This window comes from Alexandromys fortis, unplaced genomic scaffold (assembly GCF_014885135.2).
Source record: "Alexandromys fortis isolate MF-2015 unplaced genomic scaffold, M_Fortis_MF-2015_v1.1 scaffold_423, whole genome shotgun sequence".
NCBI classification, from domain to species: domain Eukaryota; kingdom Metazoa; phylum Chordata; class Mammalia; order Rodentia; family Cricetidae; genus Alexandromys; species Alexandromys fortis.
This window is the reverse complement of record NW_026068293.1, coordinates 84738-95599: the sequence shown is the minus strand read 5'-3', so window position 1 is coordinate 95599 and position 10862 is coordinate 84738. Positions and strand designations below refer to the sequence as shown.

Genomic DNA, 10862 nt, shown 5'->3' with positions numbered 1-10862 from the left:
CCTCATAGGACAGAAAATTAGGTAGGCGGAGTAGACAGAAGAGAATGCTGGGAAAAAGAAGCTGAGTGAGGAGTCGCCATGATTCTCCCGCTCCAGACAGATGCAGGTTAAGATCCTCCCTGGTAAGCCAGCTCGTGGGCTGCACAGAATATTAGAAATGGGTTAGAACAATATGTAAGAGCTAGCCAATAAGAAGCTGGAACTAGCCGGGCCAGGCAGTGTTTAATAGAATACAGTTTCCGTGTAATTATTTCAGGCATAAGCTAGCCATGTGGGCGGCCTGGTGCCGGGGACACAGCCCTGCCGCTCCAATTTCAACATGAACTCACCTTCAGAATTTCAGAACTTGCTGGGGACATCTGGAATTTCACAAGGACTCAGAGGCAATAGGGGGGAAAAAGCAAAAAACAAAACGAAGCCCCCAAAACTGAATCCCAAAAAAACACTGTGGATCTAAGGTTCAAGAATGTGTCCTTGTCTGTCCTGTGTCCACCACCCCCATTTCGCTTCTTACAAGTGCTGATTTTGGTGGGGACAGAGGAGCCTGAGCCCGTGCGGCAGCAGAGTCTCATATACAAGGTGACCTGAGCCTTTGGACACTACTCCAAGTGTTTCCAGGGCACAGCTTAGGGGATTTTAGTAGTCTGTCAACACAGAATCTGAATTTTAAAATCCACCCCCACACACACCTTTTGGCACCCATCACTAGGCAGGCGCTGTCCAGGGTCCTCCTGCCCACTTATCTAGGGGCTGTTACCTTACAGCCCTGCCTTACAGGAGTGGTTAGTCTCAGCCTACCCTTACAGAAGTCAAATATAGGATGCAGACACTCTGAACTCATCTCTGCAAGTCCAGGTTGTCAAATATCCCAGGACTCCCAAAGGCCCAAGGACTGGAATCTTGTGTAAACGTGAGATCAGTCCCCAGCCTTGACATCAGACTCCAATAGAAGGGTGTTTCCTCATCTCTGGGGTTACCTCCTGAGTCCGAATTAGCTGAGCAGCCTCAATCTTTGAGATGATAGCCTTCACTGACGTGGGAGTCACCAAGTGTGGCGGGTTGTCCTTCTCCATGCCAGATAGTTCTCTCAGTCCCACGATGCCCTGTGTCTCTTGTACACAGGTCTGAACACACAGTATCGGCAGCTTTGGAGGTTCAGGGCCCAGGGAGATTCCCGGGTATCCTGTGCTCAGCCACAGTTCTAGTAACTGCCAGAGGCCAGATTCCAACTGACTCTCTTTTCTCTAGTGACATCATCAGTTTGACTTAAAGAATTAGAAGATTAAACTTCCTGCCAGCTAGCTCCATTTCATCCACTACCTGCTATTATCTTTTCTCGATCTGTTTTTTTTTTTAATCATTATGTTATGTTCCCAAACTAAATATTAATGGCAAATAAATAGGAAGAGAAGAAACTAGGAAAAGTGACTTTCTTCTGTGGTTTAGGTCTTGGTTCCAACAAGGTCCAATGTGGAAGGTTCCGGTTCACAGTGTGGTGCCACGGGGAGAGTGAGGAACATTTGGGAGGTAGGGCCTGGTGGGGTCCTTAGCATCCTGAAAGTACCCTTGAAGGGGGTTGTGGACTTCAGTCTTTTCCTCACCCTTCCTCCTTCCCTGGTTTGTGGGTTTGCTCCACCACATCGGAAACAGAAGGGCTGTTTGATCACAGCCTGGAATTTCCAATATGGTGAGCCACGAGGATTGTGTTCTAACATCAGAAGGCTGATGAGACTCTTCCGAAGAGAACATTTGATCTTAGAAATCAGAGCCAATCAGTAACTAAACAAGAATGTGTTTGATTCTTCCCCAAAGATCAAGGATCAATCAACACTGTTATTGATGTTGATAATCATGGTAGGAGGTATTTTAAAAAAAAAAAACAAACAATCAAGAATGGATGTCACTGTGTGCTCAGGATCTAAAGTTATATCTGGCACATACTAGCCAGACACTGAGTGAATGAACTGTTCCTTGTTACTAAAAACATTGCCATTTAATAGATACCAAATTAAACATTGTAAGTTCAGCTCTTCGTATTGCTGTACCCACTAATGATTACCTGTCTTTCGATTCATTCGTTAAGGCAATGTTAATTCTTCCATCGCTTATTCACTCAACAAACTCGCTGTGCCCATGGGGGCTAAGTAATGCCAGCACCAAAGTGAGTAGTCCCAGACTCAAGCCCTGGCTGGTGGGCACTTGTCTACCTTGACATCTGCTCTAGATGGTCCCTTACTTCTTTATGATTTCAGAACATCTTATAGTTCATAAATTATTTTTATTTGATTATGTTTAAATATTTTCTTATTTAGCTTCTCTCGACCTCTCACACTTGCTGTAAGGATCAGATTCAGACCCGTGTGCATGCTGGGCACACAGTCAACCACTAGACACACCCCAACCCCCTTACCTCACCTTCACCAACTTACCTAAGCCAGCTGAGGCTCAGAGGGGTGGCATGCACCCGGTGAGAGCTGCGCAGACCGAGATTAGGATTCTAACCTGGTTGCTTCGTTCCAGCTCCTTATCATGCACTCTTGCTTTCCTCTTCCATCCCTCGCTTTTCTTTTAAGCTCACCACACTGTTGAGTAAATTGTGTACGATTTAATTAAGAAAGGCCCAAGACACCACCTTAATTCAGTGTACGAAATAAGCATTCTCCTTCATCAGGATGAGCACAGCTCACCCATTCCGAGCTTTCTGTTAGAAAAGAAAGAAAGCCAGACCTGGTGACACCTTCAGTTAATCCCAGCATGCGGGAGGCAGAGGCAGGTGGATCTCTGAGATCGAGGCCAGTCTGGTCTGCAGAGAGAGTTCCAGGACAGCCAGGGCTACACAGAGAAACCCTGATTCAAGGGGCAGGACCAAGACCCAAACTGCACACTACTTACCTGGAACTTAACATTTAAAAGGCACAGATAGCTGGGTGTGGTGGTGTATGTGGTGGCACCTGCCTGTGATCCTAGTTCTTAGGCAGTAGAGGCAAAAGAGTCAGGAGTTCACATCATCCTTTGACCCATAACCCATTCAAGGCTGGGCTTCATAAGAGAGCCTTTTTAAAAAAGGACTGGGGAGGGCTGGGAAAATGCCTCGTGGTTAAAAGCACCTACTGTGCTACATCCACGGCTGTGCCGCCGGTGTAGCAGAAATGCCTCTGCGATGGACCAAGGCCGATGGATCGGGGTCTGAGCTCTTCGGAGATGAGCCCCAGGCAGTTCCCAGGCAATCAGTTGTACTAATGATGCCAGAAGAATTGTCTCAATGCCGATCTCCACCTTGGCGCCTATATAGTCTTTTCCTCCTTGTTTGTCTGTCCTGTGTCTTTTTCTTATCCTGCCAGCAGTCTGCGCTGTTCCGGAACACTGGCGTTAATGGGACACCTGAGGACGTGCTGGACTCTGCCCCACCATTTATCAAGGCTTTCAGCATAGTGAAACTAGGGTTTCTGCAGAACAGCAATTACAAAGACTGGCCATTCCCACTAGACATCTGCCGGGAGGATATATACAAGTTAAACTGGGAACAGGGTGGTGGACACCGCCCTGATGGACTAAGCAATCAGGGAATTACCTAGAGCCCCTACCTTATGCGGGAAAGTATGATGAATTTGGGATTAGATGGGTTAAGCAGGCCTCCCTGGTGTTTACTAAACCAGGAAGAAAGAAAGGAACTGTTAGAAAACATGAAGCCAGCTTTAGAGTTTTGGTATAAAACTTGGTGGAAGCCATTTGCAGTTAATAAATATCAAAGTGCCACTGAACTGTGTGAAGCATAATTCTCGGGGGAAAGGGACCCTGGCCCTTGAGGTCAAGAAGATGCCCATATTCTGAAAATCAGGAAATGTGCCGAGATGTGGTTGGTGGTGTGAGACAGATTTCAGAAGAACTCTTAGATCATGGCTTTGAGCAATGACCGCAATCTGATACTTAGAATAGATCATCTATAAGCAATTGTGCTGTTCTTTTTGCTTCTATTTTATGATCTGATGATGTAGACCCCTGCCAAGTTTCTTGATTGTGAAATTATATAAACCTTGCCTGAGCCGAAGTAAAGTTGCAGCAGCATATTCATCTTCATTGAGTGTGTCTGTCTGTCATTTCCTCGCTGATTCCTGATTTCTCCTTGAGCCTTCACCCCTGTTCTCCCTCTGTCGGTCGGTGGTCTCCACGAGAGGCGGTCCGTGGCACTACTGCTCTTACAGAAGACCTAGGTTTGCTTCCTAGGGCCCGTGTGGCCTCTCATATCTGCTTGTAACTCCAGTCCCAGAGGATCCAGTGTCGTCCTCCGGTCTCTGCAGGAACTTCACATACATGGTACACAGACAAACATACAGGCAAAATACCCATACACATAAAGTAAAAGCAAATAAGATTTTTTTAAAAGATCAAATATTTTATTATACGAATACCATGTCACCAAAGAAGATATTCAAAATTATAAATACAGGCATGAAAAGATTCTTGGTGTCATTAATCAGTGTAATAAGGGAATGCAAGCCGGAACCATAACAAGATACCAACAACTTTGGTAAAGGTGAGGATGTAAGAGATGTTGGTGAAAACAGGACCATACCAGGTGTTGAAGGGTACAGTGGGAAGTGAAACACTCAAATTGTTGGTGGTAATGGAAAATAGAATCACCACCTTGGAAAATAGACAACTTTTTTTTAAAAAATATTTATTATGTATACAATATTCTGTCTATGTATATGTCTTCAGGCCAGAAGAGGGCACCAGACCTCATTACAGATGGTTGTGAGCCACCATGTGGTTGCTGGGAATTGAACTCAGAACCTTTGGAAGAGCAGGCAATGCTCTTAACCGCTGAGCCATCTCTCCAGCCCCCGACAACTTTGTTTTTAAGTTGCTTATAATGCTATACAGTCCAGCAATCTTATGTCTAAGTATTTACACAAGAGAAAGACCTGCACACGGATAGATAAATAGGTGTGCATGGGCACACATGTGAAAAACAAGTTTGGGGGCCGGGCAGTGGTGGCGCACGCCTTTAATCCCAGCACTCTGGAGGCAGAGGCAGGCAGATCTCTGTGAGTTCGAGACCAGCCTGGTCTACAGCGCTAGTTCCAGGACAGGCTCCAAAGCCGCAGAGAAACCCTGCCTCGAAAAAAAAAAAAAAAAAAAAAAAAAAAAGAAAAAGAAAAACAAGTTTGGGGTTCCAAGGAAAGACCACCACTCCAGTTGAAGTATCTCAACAAGATACAGCTTTACTCTTGGTTGAGAGGGGGTGACAGGGGCTGGAGTGGTGGCTCAGAGGTTACAAGCACTGGTGCTCTTGCAGAGGACCTGGGTTCAGTTCCCAGCACCCACATGATGGCTCACATTCATCTGTAACTCCAGTTCCAGGGGATCTGACACCCTATTCTGACCTCCACGGGTACCAGGCACACATATGGTAAGTACACATATATAAATACAGGCAAAATACTCATACGAATTACAAAAAGGAAAAGAACAAAGAGGGTACACAATTTGGTAAAAATTGGTGAGCAAGCGCTCCAGAGCAGGAAGTCACCTGGTTCTTACTCTAATGTAGGGGGAGACATTTCGCCCATTGGCTGGGGTCTGACCTCACAGTCTTCTTGTTTCCAAAGAATTTCTGTAAAGGAAATGAATGATAGTGGAAGGTCGCTCACGTAAGTCACTTAAATTCCGCAGTGTAGCAGGCAAGGCTATGTGCTAATAAAGTTTTTAACAGTGTGTGGGGTTTGTATAAAGGTTTTACGTTGTGGGGAGATCAAAAATATTTGAATTCATTGTCATAAACAAATGTTTTACAGTGTTCGACAGAAAAAGACTACTATTTAGTGTTTCTTACACATATCCACAACATGTGTGCAATACATCACAACACACACACACACACCACGATGCAACATATAATGCTTGAGACTGTGGTGGGGCTGTGGACAGAAGGTAGGTGAGCCCTGGAGAGTGTAAGGGTTGACATGTCCTCCTGTTTCTAAAGCAGCCAGTCTTACACCCCTGTCCCTTGGGATGCTTCCAAACATTAGTCCTTCGGAGGCCCACTCCCCTGGCCAGCTGTTATATGTGCTATACCGCCATTATAGTTCAAAGGTCACTCTGATCACTACATGTCTAGGGGGAGATGCTGACTGACTATTAAAAAACTATCTAGCAGTCTGTATAGTCATTATCTAAAGCAAACAAGCTGTTATGTTGTTAGTCCTCATCTACATTATATGTTCAACTTCATGACACTGTGTTGTAATGTCATTCCATTATAAAGAAGCCTGCTTTGATGATGCCAGAGATTTGGTAGGTCAGAACTCGGTGGTGGTGGTACATACTTTTAACCCCAGCACTCAGGAGGCAGAGACAGGTGGATCTTTGTGAGTTCGAGGCCACCCTGGTCTACAGCATGAGTTCCAGGACAGCTAGAACTGTTACACAGAGAAAATCTCTCAAAAAAAAAAGTGTGTAGGCCGGGCGGTGGTGGCGCACGCCTTTAATCCCAGCACTCTGGAGGCAGAGGCAGGCGGATCTCTGTGAGTTCGAGACCAGCCTGGTCTACAAGAGCTAGTTCCAGGACAGGCTCCAAAACCACAGAGAAACCCTGTCTCGAAAAACAAAACACAAAACAAAACAAAAAAGTGTGTATATAAGCCTGTGTGCATATTTTGCTTTGCCTTTATATTTATTTTTTAGTTTGTTTGAAACAGGCTCTCTCCCTGTAGCCTTAAACCCACAGTAACCCACCTGCCGGGTGTGGCTGGAATCCACGCACAGAAGTGTGTCCTGTTGGCCAGTGACGAAAGCTAATTCAAGGTCAAGTATAGACTTGCGCGAGTGATTGTGGAGGCCAGAAGGCCACCTCAGATGCCACTCCTCAAGACGGCCATCTACTGTGTTTTCTGAGACGAGTTATGTCATTGGCCTGCTACTCTCTGAGTAGGGTAGGCGGCTGGCCAGTGAGTCAGCAAACTAGGGGCCCACCTGTCTCCAAGCACTGGGGTTGTTAGTGTGAACCACCAAGCCTGGCTGTTTATACAGGTTCTGGGGATTGGTTGGGTCCTCAAACTTGTGAGGCAGAACTTTACAGACTGAGCCATCTCCTAGCCTCAAGGATTTCCTCCCACAGCATACATGCACAAGAGCAGGGAAACAAATGCATTGTTTTAAAACCTTCTAGCTGGGAGCGTGACTCAGTGGTAAAGCATTTGCGAGGCCCTGGGTTTGCATCTTGAATGCTACACCACACACACACACACACACACACACACACACACACACACACATACAAAATAAATGTAATAAATTCAGAGCAGATTGTGGAGAGAAAATAATTAAATAAAACACAATCACTCAATAATTAGTAATTTTCAAGTTGAATTATTGCAACCAGAAACACATAAGATGCTATAAAAGGATGTTCAGAGCATACATGTCTGAATAAACATGTCAAAAACCAACAACTGCAAGGTGATGGTGGCGCATCTTCAATCCAGCACTTGGGAGGCAGAGGCAGGTAGATCTCTGAGTTTGAGGCAGCCTGGTCTACAGAGTGAGCTCCAGGACAGCCAGGACTACACAGAGAAACCCTGTCTTGAAAAACAAAAACAAAAAAAAAAAGAAGAAGAAGAAGAAGAAAATGAGGGCCCATGTAATTGCTTGGTGAGTACAGGAACTTGCCACCAAGCCTGGTGACCTGAGTTCAATCCTGGGACTCCACACATAGTAGAAGGAGAGAAATGATTTCCACAGTTTGTCTCCACACACTTTTAGAAGGAGAGGGCTACTTGTTGGTTCCCTGCCACTTAGCCCCTAAATAACCACACAGAAACTGTATTAATTAAATCTCTGCTTGGCCCATTAGCTCTAGCTTCTTATTGGCTAACTCTTACATCTTAACTTAGCCCATCTCCATTAATCTGTGCATCACCACAAGGTCTTGGCCTACCAGCAACGTTTCAGCAAATCTATCTCGGCAGTGGCTCTATGACTCTTTGACTACACCCTTCTTTCTCCCAGCATACAGCCTAGCTTTTCCTGCCTAGTTTTGTTCTTCCCTGCCATAGGCTCAAAGCGGTTCTTTATTCATCAACCAATAAAAGCAACACATAGACTGAAGGACCTCCCACACCATACACTAATATACAAATACAAATAAATTAACAAAAGAATACAAACAACACAAAGCAAATGAACAACAACAACAAAAGAATAGATAATGATTAATTCCAGCAAATAATGAGAATTTATTTAGAAGAGTCGCATTGAGTTTCTGCTTGGCTCCACTCTGAGCAGCAATTGCAGTGTTGTAAGAACTGACAATTAAAATCAATAAAAAAAGAAAGAAAGAATTGACTATTAACACGCAAGAAAAATATTACAGAATTGAATTTGGCAGACAGAAATTATGAATGATGTATAAGTTATGAGAAGGGAAGGGTAATGAGCTAAATCCTTCTATCTGCCCCTATTGTTTCTGGGGCTGAGGCAAGACTATAAATCAACATTCATATACTAAATATTTCAACACTATAAGCCAACAAACTGTTAAGAAAAACACATTCTAGGGGCTGGAGAGATAGCTCAGAGGTTAAGAGCACTGACTGCTCTACCAGAGGTCCTGAGTTCAATTCCCAGCAACCACATGGTGGCTCGTAGCCATCTGTAATGAGATCTGATGCCCTCTTCTGGCATGCAAACATACATGGAAGAAATGTTATATACATAATAAATAAATAAATCTAAAAAAAAAGAAAAACACATTCTAAAATTTAGTTTCACAAAAAAATTGATCTGGAAAGGTCAGGTTCTAAATTGGAGTTCTGGACTCTGCAGAATTCTGCAGGAGAAAATGGCAGTGCCTAGCCCCTGGTCCTCCCTCTTAGCTCTGTCCTGCCTTGAGAATACCTCACCAAGGACCAGTGGCCCCTGGCTTGAGCCTCTTTCTGCAAACAGCTGCCCTTGGTCATTCCCCAGGCCCAGGGATGCCCACATCATCTGCATGATCTTCCTGAGGAGGGATGTGGGAATCCAACAGGAAACAGGAGATGGCCCGGGAAACTGGGTTGTACTGGTCCTGTATTCGGAGTAAGTAGCTTTGGTCAGGATATCTTCTTGGACTACCAAGGATGAAGCTGGAAGAGAGTCGTAGATATTCCAGACAAAACAAAACAAACAGCACAACAGAAAAACATACCAAAACCAATCCAAAATGCACAGAAAAACCACTAAAAGATGTAAAAATTGTTGTTTCCAGGGAGAAGATAAACAAGGCAACAGTCTGCTGTTTGTCTTGAAAATTTTTTATATATTTATTTGACCTTTAAAAACACTTGTCTTGCCGGGAGGTGGTGGCGCAGGCCTGTACTTCCAGCACTCAGGAGGCAGAAGCAAGACAGATCTCTGAGTTCAAGGCCAGTCTACAGAGCAAGATCCAGGACAGTCAAGGCTTGTTTTGAACCAGCCAAAGCCCTCCCCGGTCTCAAATTGTCTGCCCAGAGTCATGGCTCATATTGTAATTCCAGTACTTGGGAGGCAGAGGTAGGACTGTGAGTTCAAGGCCAATCTAGGCTGTAGTAAATTCTAGGTAAACCTGGGCTATATAGTGAGACCCTGTCTAAAAAGAAAAATCCCCAAACCACGTGAAAACAACAAAATCATGTATTTTTGTGTTTAAATGCCTCACATTAAATTTAAAAAAAAAAAAAACCTAACAGCTCAGTTGTGCTTTGTTTGCAAACACAAGGACCTGAGTTGCCCAGAAGCCTTGTGAAAAAGCCAAGCCTGGTTAGGGTAAGCTCGGAAATCCAGCACTGGGTCCCAGAGACAGACAAGCATGGTAGGGTAAGCTTGTAAAGCCAGCACTGGGTCGCAGAGACAGACAGATCCCTGGGGCTCACTGGCTGGTCAGCCTAGCGTACTTCGTGAGTTCTAGACCAGTGGTAGACAGTGTGTAGGGAACACCACCCTAAGTTGTCCTCCAGCCTCCGCATGCACTCACACAAACGTGCACACATGAAGTCCTGGTTCAATCTCAAATGTGACTTGTAAAGTTTATGGAGGTCTGATGTGATGAGGAGGCTAAGAGCACTGACCTGAGCTCAAGAGCTTGAGGCTAGCCTCATCCACATAACAAGGTCAGGTCTCAAAAAATGTAACCAAATTTCATGGACCCTCTGAACCACTTCGGTTGTGCCTCAAGTGCTCAAGAAGCTTGTAAGCTGTGGACCAGGCCCTCATGTGGCATCTACATATGGCTAAACAGTTGGGCGCGGGGTGATGTCCAACACTGCTGCCAATGGCTAGTTCTCTTCCCCCTCACGTGAAGCCAGATGCTTGACTGTGCTGCAGAAAAATATCAGAATAAATGAAAGTGCAGTAAAAGTTGAGTTTATCAAGATAAGGGAGAGGGCTCCCAAGGGCGATTGCATCCAGGTCTGACAAAGGAGAGAACTGATTCCTACAGGTTACACTCCACATACTTGCCCCAGTACAAACACACACACACACGATCTTTTTTTTAAAAAAAATAAGGGAGAGGCTGGAGAGATGACTCAGTGGGTAAAGACAATTACCAGCAAGCCTGATTACCTGATTTCAATTCCCAGGGTCCAAACAGAGGACAGCAAGAACCCACTCCAGAAAACTATTCTCTGACCTCCACGTGGGTGCAGTGGGCACGTGCCCACTAAGCAAATGAAATAAAAACAAGAAAAAAGATAAGGGAGAGACACTTGAGATTTAAAGTGCATAGATCTTTTATTATTTGAGATGGCTTCAGGAAAGGCATATCAGAACCCAGGGGAAGGGCTTCTTCCCCCTCCTCAGTCTGCCTTTCCCTCTGATATCTTGCCTGAGGAATTGAAGAAACT

At 44.8% G+C, this 10862-nt stretch overlaps 1 protein-coding gene across 1 annotated transcript in view; it reads right to left on the bottom strand.

Annotated features, from left to right (window-relative positions):
• The window catches only part of Fam186b (family with sequence similarity 186 member B), a 26385-nt gene extending 25312 nt beyond the window's left edge, over positions 1–1073 (bottom strand). The window contains exon 1 of the mRNA XM_050132430.1: positions 978–1073. Within this exon, the coding sequence (XP_049988387.1) occupies positions 978–1073 (96 nt within the window). The remainder of the gene's footprint in view (positions 1–977) is intronic.
• Positions 1074–10862: the final 9789 nt, after the last annotated feature.